General features: G+C 44.2%; 1 protein-coding gene across 1 annotated transcript; it reads left to right on the top strand.

Moving 5' to 3' along the window:
- Positions 1-17,585: 17,585 nt before the first annotated feature.
- On the top strand, positions 17,586-18,450 carry LOC529399 (b(0,+)-type amino acid transporter 1-like). The gene is given in 2 exon segments (XM_059891821.1): positions 17,586-18,052; positions 18,054-18,450. Coding segments are annotated over 2 exon segments (786 nt in total). The 5' UTR covers positions 17,586-17,635; the 3' UTR covers positions 18,423-18,450.
- Positions 18,451-19,653: the final 1,203 nt, after the last annotated feature.

Genomic DNA, 19,653 nt, shown 5'->3' with positions numbered 1-19,653 from the left:
GGAGCTCCTGGGTTGGGATAGGGTGGTGCACCCCAACTCCGTGGAGACAGAAGCTCTGGTACTGGGAACTCTTCCAGGCCTTGCCTATGCACGTCTACATCTGACTCTTCATCTGCATCCTTTGTTATGTTTGTAATTATAAACTGGTAAACCAGTGCTTCCTGCTTTCTGTGAGCTATTCAAGCGATTTATCAAACTCGAGGCGGGGTTGTGAGAAGCCCCAGGTTACAGTATTAAACTCTAGCAAATGTCAGTTTCCTGCAGCTATTGAGATAGTATTTTCTTTTCACTTAATGAGTTAATATGGTAAATTAATTATAATAAGTTTTCTGAAATTTAGACATCTTTATGTTGATGAGATAAACCAATTTTTATCATGATAAACCAAAAAAATAAAAGACACATGTTGGATTCAATTCTCTAACGTTACTTTCAGAAAATTTGCATTGGTATTCACAGATGGGATTAACTTTAAAATTTTTCTTTCTTGACCTGTTCTTATCTGGTGGTGGTAAGACTATTCTAACCTCATCAAATAATTTGGGCAATGTTTCCAGTTTTCCCTTTTCTCTGATAATTTGTATTAGAATGATCTATCTTTGAAATTTGACAGAATGTTCCTATAAAGTCACCTAGACCTTTTTTTCTTATAATTTTTTAAACTTCCGCTTTATTTAATGGTTTAGCATATAAGTCATCTATTTTCCCTAAAGTTTAAATTTGCTGAAAAAGTAGTATGTAATGTCCTCTTAGTCTCTTTTTTTAAATTAACTTTAGTTTTTAAATTAAAAAAAAATTTTTTTGGCTCTGCCATGCAACTTGTGGGATCTTAGTTCCCTGACCAGGGATCAAACCTGTGCCCCTTGCATTGAAAGCCTAGAGTTACCACTGGATCACCAGGGAAGTCCATGAATTAACTTTATTTTTATTTTATTGTTTAGAAAAGTCAAAATATTACAGATCTTGGTTCCACTCCTTCCCACTCCTCTCACTTCTGTCCCAAAGAGAATCACTTTTGACTCTGATAGCTATATCTTCTTTTTTCTATTTAGAATTCAGACATCTTTTTTCCATATATTTCTGTCTTTTAATTCTTCCAAATTTTCTTCACATTCTTTTATAACATTTTTGCATTATATCTTTAATCCATCTGGATTTTTAAAAAATTACAGACAGTAAAGTAAAAGTGAAGTCACTCAGTCATGTCCAACTCTAGAATTCTCTAGGCGAGTAGCCTTTCCCTTTTCCAGGGGATCTTCCCAACCCAGGACTCATACTGGGGTATCCTGAAATTGCAGGTGGATTCTTTACCACCTGACTTACCAGGGAAGCCCCACATATAGTAAAGGAACTAGCTTTTTTTCTCATTATGTCTAGCAAATTGTAGCTACTGCTGCTGCTAAGTCGCTTCAGTCGTGTCTGACTCTGTGAGGCCCCATAGACGGCAGCCCACCAGGCTCCCCCGTCCCTGGGATTCTCCAGGCAAGGACACTGGAGCGGGTTGCCATTTCCTTCTCCAATGCATGAAAGTGAAAAATGAAAGTGAAGTCGCTCAGTTGTGTCCGACTCTGTTCGACCCCATGGACTGCAGCTTTCCAGGCTCCTCCATCCATGGGATTTTCCAGGCAAGAGTACTGGAAATTGAAGCAGGATGTTATATTGAAAAGTTCCCCCTTCCTCTAATATCCATTTCTGCAGGTCCATGGAGCTGTGCTTCTCACAGCTTCTCCTAGCCAATTACTGAGTAAGCTGGGGTACTCAGGCCCATTCCTGGGAGACAGAGGACTCCTGAAAGAGTGACTATGGCCTAAGAAATACCCACTCAATGTTCTTTCTAACTGAACAGCAAGCTTCCTCCCAACTTTTCTTCCTTCCTGGACTTTCTCCTTCACTGCAGGTCAGACATATATCATGGATTGACATCTCTTCCCACCTTTCCTGACTTCCTCCTCATTTTGTTTCACTGCAATTTCTTCTGATAAGTTTTCTGTACATTTCATCTTGGTATCTGTTCCTTGGAGGACCTCCAGTAACGCATACATGCAACACATTGGGACCAGAGTCATGTGGAGACAAGAGAACTCCAGATATGTTTGGGGATCTAAGGGTGGAGGAACTTGTGTTTACTTCCATGGGGAAGGCCCATGAAAGCACATCAAGTCATAGAATCCCCCCTTCATGCAGACAGCATGATTCAGCATAGAAATGTAGAAATGCCAGCATGACACATTTAGGCAAAATGCCTCAAGACATCTTCTCTGGTGCCCTGTGGCTCCAGAGTAGTACTGGAGTATCAAAGCCTTCCTCATGCTTCTAACACCTGCAGCAATAGCAGGTGAGCTGTTAAGACAGAGCAGATCCCAACAATGGCTGTGGAGGACCTGGACAAAGTGAATCCCCCCTGTCAATAGAGCATTTAGCAGCCAAGTGGCTCACTTGAAACTTAATAAATAGCTGCATCTTACAACTCTTGTTTAGCAAGGTATGCTATAAACTCTCTATTGGTGACATTGTTTTTGGCAGCATTCTTAGTTGTAAGCAACAGAAACTGATTTATGCATTAAAAGATTTATTACTATGACATTAAGTAATAAAGCAATACTAACATTTATTAGTGGCAACTTGTATTAATTTTAGGAACATTTATTAATGGCAACTCCAGTATTCTTGCCTGGAAAATCCTATGAACAGAGGAGCCTGGTGGGCTACAGTCCATGGGGTTGCAAAGAGTTGGACACCACTGAGTGACTTGAGCACATACACAGCATTTGTTAAGCATTTAAACTTTGCCAACTATCATTTGAAATTCTTTGCTTGTGCGAAACCAATGTAATCCTTACCACAACCTTTATGACAACAATAATAGTTGTTGTCATAGTATCTATTACTATGTATTTTATGGTAATATATCTATTACCATAGTATTACATTCTATGGTTAACCCCACATTGATAGTATGTGATTGATACTACAGTTGATACTATGATACTATGGTTGATACTATGATACTATGGTTAACCACACATTATGATGGAAAAATTGCGTAGAAAGGTTAGGGAACTTTCTCAAGGAAAGTTTCTCACACAGCCAATTAATGATAAAGTTGGGTTTAAACTCAGGCAGTTGGACCAGATTAAACTCTATAGAACTGGTGGTAGAAGTGTGTGTGTTAGGAAGGAGAGAAGACTGAAAATCTAGGCTTGAAGGATATGAAGACAGGGACAATATTCCAGATCATAACATAGAAATTATGTGATGAAGCTCCTGGGAGAAACCCTGAAGTTTGCATTGCCCACACCAATGATACTGACACTGTCCCTAGAACTGTCATCGCTAATAAACCAAATGGGTTTCCTACTTCTTCACATCACAGTTCTCTGATTCAAAAGGTAAATGCATCTGTTTGGCAGAACCAAGATCATATGCTCACACCCAAGCTGGAAGGGAGTTTGAGGAATGTTTTAGCTTCTGTAGCGGGATATATGGACTTCCCAGGTGGCTCAGTGGTAAAGAATCTTCCTGCCAATGTAGGAGAGAAGGGTTTGATCCCTGGGTCAGGGAAGATCCCTTGAAAAAGGAAATGGCAACCCACTCTAGTACTGTTGCCTAGGAAATCCCATTGACAGAGGAGTCTGGTGAGTTACAGTACATGGGGTCACAAAAGAGTCAGACACGACTTAGGGACGAATCAACAACAACAATGATTAATCAATGATTCTGTGGGTCAGCAATTTAGTCTGGGTTCAGTTCCATGAGCCTTCACTGGGCTCACATAAGCTTCTATGGCTTTCCTCCAGTTCTGGCTATTGGCTAGGAGAACAGGACGGTTAGTTTTGTGTTTCTCACTGCCCCTCTCAATCTCCTACTTCGTTCATGTGGTTTATGTCAGGGTTCCACGGGGAGTGAGAGAGAGTGAGCTTCAACATGCAAGCACTTATTAAGCCTCTGCTGGCTTCAAGTTTGCTGTTGTCTCCCAAAGTGACATAAGGGCAAACCCTAAGTTATTATGGGAGGGGATGGAGCGATGCGAGTTTGAGAACTGATTGTTAAATTTCCAGGACTTTTTCACACTAGTTGTTAAACAGCTTGTAGCTTGAAATCACCCACAGTGGGAACATTTATACCACAGAAGTTGGGAAATGCTACCAACCAAGGCTTTTTTTTTTTTCAGAGAACCAGTTTACCAGTATGTCACTAGGACTGTCTGAAGACATGGGCACATGGAGAGAAATTATTGCAGCTGTTTTTGAAACAATCTATCATACTGAATGTATTTCTAAGCATGACCATTGTTAGAATTGCGTGTATGTATATATATATATATATAAAGATAGGATTTATATATATATATATCTTTATATATATATAAAGATAGGATTGTTTGAGTGTTGAGCAGCCAGGAGTTCACATTATTGTGGTCATTTGTATCATTTCATCTTTTCCAGTGACAGACCCTGCTTGAACCAGGGTAAGCCACTCTCATGATATAGTGATTTATCCAAAGGACAAGTATGTGAACCAAATTAATTCAGTCAGAATTATTCCCTGGGGCTTTTCAAACTGAAGTCAAGGGAGGAAGGTCCCTCTCCTTTCTTTTACAAATTATGATGATATGAGCCAAGAGCTGCCAGCAGTCATAATGACATTTTTGTATGTGACAGCCAGCCTGGGAGAGAAAAAGCTAACATATACAGATTTACATGACAGAGAGACAGGAAAACAGTGAGAGAAAGAAAGTTAAGGGGAAGAGAGGAAAAGATGGATCTATCCTAACCCTTCTTGCTGTTTGGTTGTGTCTAACACTATATATGGACGGAGGAGCCTGGTAGGCTGCAGTCCATGGGGTCGCTTAGAGTCGGACACGACTGAGCGATTTCACTTTCACTTTTCACTATCATGCATTGGAGAAGGAAATGGCAACCCACTCCAGTGTTCTTGCCTGGAGAATCCCAGGGACAGCGGGGCCTGGTGGGCTGCCGTCTATAGGGTCACACAGAGTCAGACACGACTGAAGTAACTTAGCAGCAGCAGCAACAGCAGCAACATTATATATACATATATATATATATTTTTTTTTTTTTTGGCCTGTAGTATACTGAATTAACAGTTTCTGTCATTCATAACTAAACAGTCCTGACTAATACATGAGCAGCGATATCTTGTTGAAGCGGCTGAGAAACTAAGACAAGGAAGGGACCAGTATTGCTATGCAAAGACAGAACCTGGGTCAGGGCATCTTGTCCATCCTTGGGGGGTAAATCACGCAAACATATCCATTGGTATTGACGTTAGTAATATCATATGAAGAGCGCCTCTGACACTTGTAACTCTCCTCTCTACCCACTGTGTCAGTTTAAGGTATGGTTGCAGATAATGAAAATGACTCCAGACAACTGAAATGGAAAGAGACTTATTACAGGGGAGTTAGGTGATTACAAAATTATTGGAAGGGCAGGAAGGACAGACTGGGAGCTGAGCTTCCAGGTATGGCTCCCCTAACACCACAGAACTGGCCTGCTAAGGAAGTCATTGTTCCAGCTCCTGGCTTAAGAATATATCATCTTCACTGCGATTCACATAAAAAATTGAATGCCCTGTACTCTGTCTCTTTGCAACTACAAGGTTACACCAGCCAAGGAGATTTCTGCTTTAGTAACCACATGAAAAACAGATACCAGGGCTTCCTTGGTGGCTCAGTGGTAAAGTATCCACCTTCCAATGCAGGAGACACAGGATTCGATCCCTGGTCTGGGAAGATTCCACGTGTCATGGAGCAACTAAGCCCATGAGCTACAGCTATTGAGCCTGTGCTCTAGAACCTGGGAGCTGCAACTACTGGGCCCACGTGCCACAACTGCTGAAGTCCGAGCTCCCTGGAACACTTGCTCCGCAACCAGAAAAGCCAGCCTAATGAGAAACTTCCACGCAGGAGAGTAGCCCCCACTTGCCACAACTAGAAAAAAGCCCAAGCAGCAACAAAGACCCAGCACAGCCAAAACTAAATGAATCAATAAATAAAATTATAAATAAGATGGATATAAAAAAAATATCCCCTTGACCATACTTGCCACAGAAATGCCAGCAACCACAGAACTGTATATTCACTCCTCAGTCTCACTCCTTAGAGGCAACAATAGTTAACATTTTCTTCTGTATCCCTCATACGTGTAAACATATATGTTACTAATTGATTTAAAGGACCTTTATTTGGATGTCTTTTCTAAGTAAAGAATATAACTGGGTTTTTTAAGCAGGTCACTCTGAGCTCTAATTTTAACGTGGAACAAGAAATTGGAAATAAAGATAAAATATTTAGGAAGAACATTAAGAATCAATTAAATAATGGAAGAGGCACACAACTCTTGAAAATCACATCAAAATGAAGTGTTGTTTTAAAAGTTTGGATTTGTATATACACATCTTTTTCATTTAAAAGCAAAATGCTTCTATAATTTATGAAGGTGAAAATGTACATTATTAATTTTTAACAGAGCAGAATTTTATAGTTTTGTCTAAATTCCACTTCAAAACTTACAGAGCAAAGAGCAAATACATTATTCTTTCAAAAACACAGTGATGCTAAAGCTGAAACTCTAATAATTTGGCCACCTCATGCGAAGAGTTGACTCATTGGAAAAGACCCTGATGCTGGGAGGGATTGGAGGCAGGAGGAGAAGGGGATGACAGAGGATGAGATGGTTGGATGGCATCACCAACTCGATGGACATGAGCTTGAGTAAAGTCCGGGAATTGGTGATGGACAGGGAGGCCTGGCATGCCGAGATTCATGGGGTCGCAAAGAGTCGGACACGACTGAGTGACTGAACTGAACTGAAAGAGCAAAAATTAAAACAATTTTTATATACCTGCCAAACTTGGAAATGAAAAGCCACAAAAATATAGAAAGAAAAAGAATTCTGAATCTAAGAGTGAGTGACTTTTAAGGGCTTGATTTTACATACGAGATAGTAAGATCAATATATCACCTAGTCAGTGCCACAGGATCTGACTCTGTAAAGTTCAGTGCTGTAAGAGAAAGAAAAGTCTAGATGATGAGAAAAGAAAAAATGGAGTCGTTTGTCAGAGAAGGGCACCGGCCTCATCCTCACTTCTCACTGGGCGCAGGCCTGTCCCGGGTCCTCACAGGGGACTGTGTGGGATAGACTGTGTGAGCCTGGGGGAACCTGAGTTACTGCCTTTGTGCCCTGACCCTGCTCCAGGCGTCCATCTCTGTCTGTGATTCATGGATCCTGGCGCTGCTCACGACTGTTAATCATCTCAGCCCAGAGAGGGGCCTCTTGAGTGGGAGCCTCAGACACAGAGAGATTCCATCCCGTTACTACGGGCAACCAGGCAGGGCTAAAGTCTATACCACCCGGCCTCCTGCTCCAACATGGGACCATGCCCCTGGCTGGCCTGCTCTGGGAGTGTGGTGGGGCCTGTCTGGGCGGCCCAGGGAGGATGTGTGGGTCTAGAGAGGAAAGGCTATGAGACAGTTTGGCTCAGACAATGGGGACCCCTGAGTGAGGTATGCGGGCTGGAGTTAAAGTGCATCTCTGGGGAGGAGGGTGGTGCTTTGGAAGATGAATCTGGCTCCCTGTACTGAAAGGAACTGAGGGTGAGCGCTCTCTGTGGGCAGGACCTGGGCTGGTGGCAGAGGGTGTGAGGGATGTGGAAGGACCTGGGACATACGGCAAGGAAGACTGGCCTGGTCTTCTTGATTGTGAGTGGGGAGGAGGAGACATCGGCCAGGACTCAGGTTTGCGCCCAGAATTTGAATTTCCTGGAAAGGGGGTTCTGAGATTCCAGTCCCACAGGTTGACTAGGTAGCTCTCTTGGCATCAGCACCTTGAGGAGGGAAGGAAAGGAAGCAGGATGGGAAGATGGACAAGTGAGCCACAATGCAGCCTCAACAGCAAGCCCAGCTGACCCTACATGGATGCCCCTGCAGAACTGTGCCAACCCCAGCAATGGGGCAGGGCTTTCGGTTCCCATGGTGATGGTTCTTTGGATGTAGACCTCACTGGGAAAGGAGTGGGCATAGCTAAGACGGGTCCTGATGCTGATGATATCCCTGAGGCAGATGGACAGCTGAGGGCTTTCTGCCAGCAGCACTCCTAGCATTTGGGGATTAAACCTGTCCTTCTTGAGGGAAAACTTGGTGGCCACCAGAGGATCCACCTCTTAGAAAAAATGGAGAATGATTAAGGAATCCTGGCAGGGCTGGTAGGAAAAGAGGGCCTGGGGAAGGTGATGGGTTCTGTTTCAGTTGTGTTGAGCTTTGAGGTGTTTAAGGGACAGGTAGACGGAGAATCCAGTAGACAGCTGGGTGTATAGGTCTGAAGTTCTGGAGGAAGCTCAAGGACAGAAATACAGATTTAGCAGAAACATAAAGGTGGAGTGGAAATCAGAGGGATCAGTGGGGCAGTTGGAGGCTTAGAGAGATGAAACCCGAGCTGACCCATCTGGCAGCTGCTCTTCAGAGGGGGCCTCTCAAGAGGAAACACCTGGACCAACCCAGCAAAAACCCCAGTGGGTTCAGGAATTCCTGTCTTGGTTGGAGCTCTTGGAGTTGAGTGAAAGTCCTGGTTACACTCAACCAGATAGAGCTCTCGGTGACTGGTGTACAAGTCAGGTGGGAACATGGACCATGTTGTGGGAAAGAGCGCTGCCCAGGGGCAGAGATACCCACATGGAGACCTCTGTTCAGCTTGCTCCATCTCCTGTGTCCTCCCCAACCCCAATCTCCTCTACCCTCCTTTGCTTTGAGGCCTTTCTCTCTCCCTTTCCCTGCCCCTTCCCTCTCCCCAACTCTCTCCTTTCTATCTAGTTCTCTCTCCTTCCCTCCCTTTGGGCCCACTAGAGGGCAGCAACTCACAGTCCAGACCCAGTGTCCACCCTCCCAGCCTCTGCCAGCGCTCTGCCTCTGTCTAGGGGTGAGGTTGGGGATAGGATAGATGGGGTGAGGTAGGAATGCCATGCTCAGTAGAGAGGGCAGGGACTACTCCTCCTTCGCTGTGCTTTGTTGCAACAGAGAGACACAGTAGCCCACTGAACGACCTTGGACAGATGGGGTGTTTCAGGCTCAGAGAAGAGCCAGGGCTCTGGAGATGGATGATGGTAATGGTTTCACAACAGTTTGAATGGACTTAACTAACGCCACTGAGGGGCTTCCCAGGTGGCACTAGGGGTAAAGAGTACACCTGTCAAGGCAGGAGATATAAGAGATGTGGGTTTGATCCCTGGGTCAGGGAAGAACCTTTGGAGGAAGACAAGGCAACCCAATCAAGTATTCTTGCCTGGAGAATCCCATGAACAGAGGAGCCTGCAGGCTACAGTCCATAAGGTCGCAAAAAATTGGACAAAACTGAAGCAATTTAGCACATACACAATACCACTGAATTGTACACTTAAAATGGTAAGTTTTATGTGAAGTATATTTGCCACTATAAAAAAATAGTATATCCAGTATAATCTGGTATTTATAAATTAACAGAACATATATGCAGGGGAAAAAGACTTCAGGAACATACATCAACATGTGACAGCATGCTGGGTACTGGAATTGCAGGTGCTTTTTCTTTTCGTCCTTCCTTCCCTCTGAGCCCAAGTCATTGTCTGGCCCAGGTTCTCAGACCCTCTTATCTTTACCTAGGTTCTTCTCCACCCTCCCTCCACCCACTATGGAGTTTCTTGGTAAGTGAAGAACCAACTCCCTCCATAAACACACACCCTGGTCTTCCTTTTCTCTGATCAAGTAGAAGAGGTAGAACATCTTTAACATCTCACTTATCTGCTCCTTCTTATGTTCCTTCTGGGAAGGTCCAAAGCACAAGCCATAGCTGGGCAAAGGGGTCAAGTTGAAGGTAGAATTGATGGACAAAGGGCTGAGTAGGCAGAGGGGTGAGGACTGGTTCCATAAGCCAGGTCAGCCCAGGGTTCTATATAGCCAGGGTCAGGTATGGAAGAAAAAAGGGCATGGGGCTGACCATCTGGAGACTGAGGGACACAGGGGTCAGGATCCTTGACTTCAGGGAGCAAGAGAGGCATGCATTTATGTACAAGGACCTAGCAGGAGCCTTGTTTAAACTTCTCATCAGGTGTGGGTACTTCCAAGCTCATGGGAGGGGAGGAGGTTGAATCACCCTGCATAGATCAGGGACCACACAGATGAGTCTGTGCTAAGAGCCTGGGGTCTGTCTGGTCAGCAATGAGAAGGACCAGCCAAACCTCTTCCGGTCTGTTCCAGGTAGCATCTTTGGGGGCTATGCCCAGGACTATGTTCTACTGTCTCCTTACCCTGAGCTTCTCAGGGCCGCTTCCCCAAGGCTGTGTAGTGTTGATAGCTCTTTCCAAGCTCCTTCCCACCTCACGCAGGCAACCCAAGTAGTATTAATAAAATCCCAGACAGCCCATGGACACTATCACTTGGTTCTCAGACTGATCTCTGAATTCAGAGCTTAGTGGGGAGGTTGTGCATTCACACAAGCTCTTATTCATACTTAGACTCATTCACTTAACTCTAATCTATTCTTTACTTGCTCACTCATTCATTCATTCTCTCACCCACTCATTCATTCTCTCACCTCTCCAGGAAATGTTTCACAATCCCTCTTGTTGGGCTCAACTGTAAGAGATACAGAAACAAATGAGACCTATTTCCATCTTCAAGAGCTCATCTGCTGAGTTCAGTTCATTGCTCAGTCATGTCTGACTCTTTGCAACCCCATGGACTGCAGAATTCGAGGCCTCCCTGTCCATCACCAACTCCTGGAGTTTACTCAAACTCATGTCCATTGAGTTGGTGATGCCATCCAACCATCTCATCCTCTGTCATCCCCTTCTCCTCCCACCTTCAGTCTTTCCCAGCATCAGGGTCTGAGAGGAGAAGCTAAAAGAGGAGGCAAATACTTAAAAAATGAAGGAGAAAGTGGTAAGTTCAGTAGAAGGGATACAGAAGCTACTGAAGTTTGAAAAGTGAAAGAAAGTGAAAGTGAAGTCGCTCAGTTGTGTCTGACTCTTTGCGACACCATGGACTGTAGCCTACCAGGCTCCTCTGTCCATGGAATTTTCCAGGCAAGAATACTGGAATTCAGAAGAGGGAGAAATCTCTGGAAGGGCCATCTGACATGACCACTTTGGTCTTGACCTGTTCTGTTGAAACCAGAGTTCACTAATGTGCATGGAGTCTGTTGTCACTCCACTCAGCATGGCTGGAGTCACTGGCTGGCTCTGGACCTGGACTCTGTATTGCCCTACTTTGCACTATAGTGTCACCAACAGTAAACAGGATGCTACTGGGTCAGCTCACCTCCAGGGCCCTGCCAAAACTATACTTCCTGTAGCTCATGAGGGGGTTAAGATAGTGCCTCACAGAGGATAGGTTAATATTAGTTAATATTTAGTTAATATTAGTTAATATTAGTTAATAATTAGTTAATATTTAGTTCATTTTAGATACAAAGTTTTCATTTGTAAACACTCATGCATCCACAGCACTGCATTTTCTGGGTACTTGCGGGTACATTATGCAGACAGGGCTCTCTGTAGTAATTGTGAGGTCTGACCGCAGGGGTTAATAGTCAGCCGCCTATTGCTCTGGCTAAACCATGAGAAAATCACCATGGGAAAAGAATAAAAGCAAAATATAGCAATACAGCATAACCCAAATAAAAGTACCTCGGGTTGATCAGTTGGCGCTGTCATGCCCTCCTAAGCTAAGGAAAAACACAGTGTGGGCCTTGGAACACCGGGTCAGTGCAAGTTCAGAATGCTTCTTGTGTACACACCGAGATGTTTTCCCAAGGCATATTCAGGTCTATGACCTCCAGCTAGGTGATAGCCCTTGTACAAGAAAAGAACAAAGATAGTTTGAAGTAATCAATAGAATGGGAAACATGACCGGGGACACAGGAAGCTGACTTCATCGTAGCACAACAGATACTTTCTGCTTGCCAAGACACTAAATAAAAGTGATGTGGCTCTGAGGAACAGGGCTCTTGATCCAAGAGGTCTTGAGTCCCCCGGTCCCATCTTTAAAACTTTAATTCTGTCCCTAGTTTCTTTTCCCCAAACTGTGCGGCGATTCCTACCTGCTGCGCTGGCTGCAGCATCTGATCACAAGGGGCAGGTCTGCTTTTCCTCTCTCCCAGCAGAGAAGCTGATGGTCAAGAAGACTGACAGCAGTAAACAGCCAGGGGACATAGTGGGTAACTGACGAGGAGAATCACAGGAGAAGACTGGACTTCCTGCTACCTTGGGGTTGGAGAGACAGGGTAGATTTTCCTTAAAGCTAACAGAACTCAGGCTTTGGGACCCTGAACTTGCATATTCCCCTTCCAAAGCTCAGCAGCTAATTTTTTTTAATTTAATAAAATTTGAGATAAAATTCATATATAAAATTTACCATTTTAACTATTTCAAAGGTTTAGTATAGTCATAATATTGTACAGTCATCAGTGTTATCTAACTCTAAAGTATCCTCATTGCACCTCAAAGAAGCCCCATTCATATTAAAGCAGTTATTTCTCAGCCCCTGGCAACTAGTAATCCACTTCATATGGATTTACCTATTTGGATGATTTTTATAAATGCAGTTGCAGTGGCATTTATGTCTGGCTCCTTTTGTGGCCTTTTGTGTCTGGCTTCTTTCACTTAGCATAATACTCTCAGGGTTTATTGATATACTAACATGTATTAGTATTTCACTCTTTTTTTTGGCTGAATCATATTCTACTGTATGGATATACCACACTTCATTTATCCATTCATCGATTGATAGACATTTGAGTTGTTTTTTTCTGTTTAGCTAAAAGAGTAATCTGCTATAAAAATTCATATATAAGTTTTTGTGTGAATATAATTTTTTAATTCTAGTGGTTATGTATCTAGAAATGGACTTTGTGGGTCATGTGGTAACTTAATCTTTAAATTTTTGAGGAACTTCAAACTGGTTTCCACAGAGGCTGTACCATTTTATATTCCTATGTGAGAAACGGGTGAAGATTCAGTCATATTGAGTGTGTGAATTTCTTGCATCCTCCTCAATATTTCTTATTTTTGTTTTTTTAATTGTAGCCATCCTAGTAGGTGTGAGCAGGTATCTCCTTGTGGCTTTGATTTTCATTTCTAATGACTAGTGATGTTGGACATCTTTTATGTACTTGATGGCCATTTGAATGTCCTCTTTGAAGAAATGTGTATTCAAATCCTTCATCCATTTTTTAAGTGGGTTGTCTTTTGTTGTTGGATTGTAAGAGTTCTTTATGTATTTTGGATCTGGACTCTTATTGGATTTACTGTTTGCAAATATTTTCTCTCTTTCTGTGGGTTGTCTTTTCACTTTCAAGATAGTGTCCTTTGATGCACAAATTTTGATCAAATCCTATTTATTGTTATTTATTTTTTTCTTTTGTAGCTTGTACTTTTGGTGGCATATTTAAGAAATCATTGCTTAATCCAAGGTCATGAAGATTTACAAGTATGTTCCCATCTAAGAGTTTTATACTTTTAGCTCCTACATTTAAGTGTTTGACCCATTTTGGGTTATTGTTTTGTATGTGGTATGAAATGCAAGTCCAGATTTATTCTTTTTCATGTAGCTATCCAGTGCCCCAGCACCATTTGTGATTGTCTTGTGTGTGTGTGTGTGTGTGTGATTGTCTTTTAAATTAGGTAGGAAAAAGGAAGATGTAAAGACAAAAAAATACATTAATTTTTTTTTTTTACATTTATCTGTTATTACTTTTACCAGTGTTCTTTATTTCTTCATGGGGATTTGCGTTACTAGCTAGTGACCTTTCATTTTGGCCTGAAGGTCTACTTTTAGCTTTTTTTTTTTTAATGATTTTTTTCTCTTTATTGATATTCTGTTTCAGGAGACATTATCTTGTGGTTTCTTTTAATTCTTTAGGCATGGTTTCCTTTAGCTCTTGACATGTACTCCAAATGTAACATCTGACGTACATCTTTGTCTAGTAAGTCCAATATCTGAGCCTCCTCAGGGATAGTTTTCATTGATGACTTGCCTTTGCTGCCTTCATCCATGGGCTATATTTTCTTGTTTTTTTTTTTTTTTGCATGCTCCATATTTGCTGTTGTTGAAAACTGGACATTTTAAATACTGTAATATGGCAAATCTGGAGATAAGATTGCATTACAAGGGTTTTTTGGTGCTGCTTGTAGAAGTTGCTCTTTGTTTAGTGACTTTTATGAACTATTTTATAATATCTATATGGTTGTGTGTGGCCCCTAAGTTATCTGTTCTATTAGCTTAGTAGGCAGCCAACGATCGGAAGGAGAGCTTCTTCAATGGCTGATATCAACACAATCTCTTAGTCTTTGCAGATGGGCTCTGTGTATGTACTAGGGGCACACCAGTGTTTAGCCAGTTAGTTCACAAAGCTTCCTGTTCTGACCAGGAGTCAGCTTTTTTTTCTTGTTTAAGGCCCAAATGCCTTACTATCTGGTCCTTTACAGAAAGAGCTGCTGATCCCTGATATCAGGCACTGACAGGCAGGATTGGAGCAGGATGGGGAGCGGAGTGGATGCCATGTATGGATGGAGGCTATCAAGCTGGTTTTGAGCATAGGTGAGATTTCTTGTGATGTCTCAGATATACTTGAGGAGACATGGCAGGGGCCTTGAGATCAGGCATGACTGGGGGCAAGAGCAGGAAATGTGAGGTTCTTTTTTAAAAAGTATTTTAATGTATTTATTTGGCTGTGCTGTGTCTTAGTTGGGTTTCCCTGGTAGCTCAGTTGGTAAAGAATCCACCTGGAATGCAGGAGACTCCGGTTTGATTCCTGGGTTGGGAAGACCCGCTGGAGAAGGGATGAGCCACCCACTCCAGTATTCTTGGGCTTCCCTTGTGGCTCAGCTGGTAAAGAATCCACCTGCAATGTGGGAGACCTGGGTTCAGTCCCTGGGTTGGGAAGATTCCTCTGGAGAAGGGAAAGGCTGTACACTCCAGTGTTCTGGCCTGGAGAAGTTGCAGCACGTGGGGACTCTGATCTTCATTACAGCATGTGGGATCTTTACTTGTGGCATAGGGGATCCAGTTCCCTGACCAGGGATCAAACCTGGGCCCCCCGCATTGGGAGCATGGTATCTTAGCCACTGGACCATCAGGGAAGTCCTGAAATTGTGAGTTTTTGATAATATAATTCCATTCATCTCCCCTGGATGGTGGGATACAAGGGATTTTGGCTTATTCTCATGAGCACTTTTATGGGAGGATCATCCTCATTTTAGTGATGGAAAGTTGAGTAAATGAAGATCTTGTTGAGAACACAGTGGTGAAGACAGTGCTCTGATTCTCAGAAGCTGAATTTCTTCTCGCTGCATCTGTTCTGCTGAGCCTCAGATTGGATCACATCGGCCACCACTTCCACCTGTGGTGGCAGCACAGGGACACCGTCTGAGCTTGGCTCTGCTTCAAGGGGGCTCCTTGCTCATAGGCAGACCCTGACCTGGAGCTGAAGACCACGCTGTGTCAGATTCTGCAAAGGCTGCAGAAATTGCTAACTGAAGCCCACAGAACCCCAAAGTCTCCAGTTCCCCCATCTCAGAAAGACCCTGCTGCAGTGGGCCCTTCCCCACTCTCCCTTCCACTTGTTTCCTTCCCATTCCTAGCTAGTCCCAGCCTCTTAGTCTGGCATTCAGGGCCTCCTCTCTTGACACATGAGGTGAGTCATTAAAAACAAAATTTAGGGACATCCCTCATGGAGTGATTTTGGATGGGATCTTTGGGTCATGAAATGTCACCCTGACCTCCTGAGGGGCTAGAAACTGAGGTCAGCCACCGGAGCAGCCAGCCATGTCTAAGTGATGGGACCCCAGTAAAGAGTGGACACGGAGAGCCTCCCTGGTTGGCAGTGCAATGTGTGTGTTGTCAACACTGATGAAAGGAGAACACCAATGTCCTGTTCCACTGCGTGAGGAGGGCTGGCAGGTCTGTGTTTGGACCCTCCGTTTCTGGGCTTTGTCCTCCCCTCCATGGCTGACTTTAATCTGTATCTTTTAGGTGTAACAAAACATAACTTGAGTATAAAAGCTTTTGGTGAATTCTGTGAGCCCTTCTAGCAAATTATTGAGTCTAAGGGTGGTCTTGGAAACCCTGAGAACTGCCAGTGGTGTGAGAGGTGACCATGACCTTGTGGACTATTCTCACCCTCTGCAGTTGGCTAACCTTTACAACACAGTGCCTGGAGAAAGACAAGTCTGAGTGTCTTGGTTACTATTTAGCTATGACCAGAAAGGCAGCTGGTTTCCCTTCCCAAGCCTCCAGTACTCTCTTCTTTCCTAACTTCTTTCCATCAATTCTTCTATCTACTTTCTTTCTTATCTGCTTCTTTTTCCTCTTCTTTCTCTTCCTACTGAGTAAGGATGTTGGAGGACCTCCTTTTGAATCTTGGAGGGCCCCTTCTCCAGAGTTATTTCTGAAGAAGATGGCCCTATATTTTTTGAGGACTGCTGCCCTTTGGGCTTTGGTATAGCAAGGGGAGGAAGCAGGATGGATACCCCAGGAATCAGTGACAGCAACGCCCTTTGCATCTGTCTTGAATTTTATTGATTACACATGTACATGAGATCCAAGCAGTCCATATAGCTGGCTTGAGCTAGGCCAATCTGTTCAGGTGACTGCAAGTACCTCTCTGCCCACTTTGGATGCCAGCAACTTTACCCCAAATACCAATACCAATGACATTCATAAGTCAAGATTTGAAAAATATAAGGGAAGATCAATTAAAAAGTTATATACCATATCTTGAAATGATTATATATCAATAAAATTATGTTAAATTAAATATCAATCTATCTATCTATCTTTAGGAAACTAATGAAATTCTTAGCCAGATAGTGATGGCTACTATATAAGGAAATCTTACTACATGTCATTTGCTATTCTAGCCACTTTGAATGGGTTTTAAGTTCTTTGGTACTTAGAGTAACCCTATATAGCGGGTATTGTAATCAGCTTACTGATAAATAGGGTGAGGTTCAGAGGCCTTGTCTCGGGTCACACAGCTGTGAGGTACTAGAGCTGGGATTTGAATGAAGGTGGTTCCACTCTAGATCCTGTACGTTTATCCACCTACTCCCTTCCTGCAGGGGGAACAAGTTCTCTCTCAAACTATTTGGATGCTCTTCTTTAAACATTTTCATTCTGCTTTAGAACAGGACTCATGCCATTTTCCTTGGAATCTGAATAAAGCTGGGATTATACTGTTTGGCTGATAAAAGTATTCCAGAAGTTTCTTAGGGTCCTAATGTGCAGTAACTCAGTAGTCATACTGTTGGCACGGAGCATTCAGCCAACTGTGATTCCACAGACATGTTGTTGTGGAATTGGGCACCAGGGATTCTTCCTAAAACCTGTCTTTCCTTAACTTTTCCTGAGCTGCGTCACTGAACAACTCCTGCAACCTCCCTGTCCTGGGTTCTGGCTGGACAAGGGCTGGGAGATCAGGAGAGGTGTGGTCCCTTCTGAATGCTGTGTTCTGGCTCTCTGGCCCCTGGCTCAGATTCCTCCAGGCTCTGTAATCATTAACTCCTGCAGGAAGCCCATGAGCCCGATAGGTATCAGAGCATCTGCTTCTGCTCAGTTAGCTGCAGTGACTGTTGAAGCTCTGGGATGAAGAGAAGTCAGCAAGGAGATGGCGATGAGGGGGTGGCTGAGCAGGAGGCGGGGGATGAGGGGCTGAGGCTGAGGAGGGACATGGGCCTGTGGAGTGCCATGTCCTTAACTGCAGGCGCTATGATCGGCTCTGGCATCTTCATGTCACTGCAGGGCGTCTTGGTCTACACGGGCAGCCCCGGGGCCAGCCTCATGGTCTGGGCAGTCTGTGGCCTTCTGGCCACACTGGGTGCCCTGTGCTATGCTGAACTGGAGGCTCTGGTTCCTGAATCTGGAGGGAAATATACCTACATCCTACGAACCTTTGGCTCCTTACCCACCTTCCTGGTCATCTACACGTTTGTGCTGGTGGGCAGACTGGTCACCATCGCAGCCATCTCACTGAGCGTTGCCAAGTATGTCCGGGTCCCCTTTTTTTTACCCAGGCTGCTTCTCGCTACCCCAGGCCATGCTCAAGGTGGTGGCTACCACCTGCATCCTGCTGCTGATGTTGGTCAACTGCTGGAGCTCGCGGATGGCCGCCACGCTGATGAACATGTGCACGACTGCCCAAGTGTTCTCCTTGCTGGTTATCATGGGGGGCGGTGCCGTGGTGCTGGGCCGGGGCCGAGGCCGCACGGAAGCCCCGCACTCTGCCTTCCACAACACGTCCCAGCAGCCCGGGCACATCAGCATGGCCTTCTACCAGTGCCTGTGGTCCTTTGATGGCTGGAATAGCCTCAGCCAGGTGACGGAGGAACTCAAGAATTCAAACGTGAGTCTGCAACACTGCTTCAGGGGCTGAAATCTCCAAACATTAGTAGTTTCGATAATTGTTATTTGAGTGAAGACTCTGAGATCAGCTGAAAAGAGGGGCTCCCTTTCTGTACTCATGGGACTAAAGTGCCAGCCCAATGTCTTTTCTGATTAGTTTATGTAATTATATGAATACTAGCTTCTCAAGTAAGGGGGGATCTTTATTGTTTTCTATGCATGGGCTCATTTTGCTTTCCTGGAAGGTAGACATTATCATCCCATTTTTCATGTGGGAAAACTGAGGCTTAGAAAGGGGGAGTGACTTGGAAGTCAGACCCCTTGTAAGAAGCTGTGCTTGATGACTCAGCTTTCTCTCTCCTGGATTGTTCTCTCTGGAACATTGTAGTAGATACATAGGTCATATTTGCTGAAGCATGGGAGCCCACTACAGGACATAGCTTCAGGGCTGGGACAGAAGGACGAGCCAGTCCTGCCTGTCTCACTCCACCTGTGAACCTGGGGCTGGCTAGTCACTGCTTTAGGAGGGGCTTGGTCTGCAGGGCTCTTGGGAGGCAGTGGGAAACTTTGGACTTTACTAGGGGTCTGGGGGGATATCTGAGGACTGGCTCAGCACCCAGGCTGACCCCAAGGACCAGAAGTGGGCTCCGAGATTATTTCTTCATCCTCCATGCCCCCTGCCCTTCCTCCCAAACCCACTTCCAAACTTCTGTGCTCAGATCTCAGCTCTGGCAGAAAGCTCTAGGAACTGCTTTTTTAAAAGTCTTAAATATTTATTTTGTTTATTTTTAATTGATTGGTGATTGCTTTACAATATTGGTTTGATTTCTGTCATACATCAACATGAATTAACCATAAGTGTACATATGTCCCCTCCTCCTTGAGTCTCCCTCCCACGTCTCACCCTTTCCTCTAGGTTATTACAGAGCCCCATAGAAACTGCCTTTTATATCATATTGGAGAACAGAAGATACGTGCATCAAGGGTAGATGCTTAAATGAGGGAGGGTCCTTTTTAGGGGTGGGGAGGAGGTCTGCCTGGAACGCTGGTGCAGCCCACACAGGGACAGCGCCATCCCAAGTCTGAAAGAGAGCTCCTTGTGTCTTAGTGAGGAAGGGTGGCTTCTCTGTATTGTTTCACATGTCAGGAATAGCAATGTCATGTTCTGTTGTACCATTTGGTACGGAAGGGAGGGGTTGTACATTCATAGTGTTTGCCTGCTCTTCCCAAGGTCAACCAAAAGACCTCTAGAGAAAGCCCTC

Source organism: Bos taurus, chromosome 11 (assembly GCF_002263795.3).
Source record: "Bos taurus isolate L1 Dominette 01449 registration number 42190680 breed Hereford chromosome 11, ARS-UCD2.0, whole genome shotgun sequence".
Lineage (NCBI taxonomy): Eukaryota > Metazoa > Chordata > Mammalia > Artiodactyla > Bovidae > Bos > Bos taurus.
This window is presented reverse-complemented; position numbering and strand designations above follow the sequence as displayed.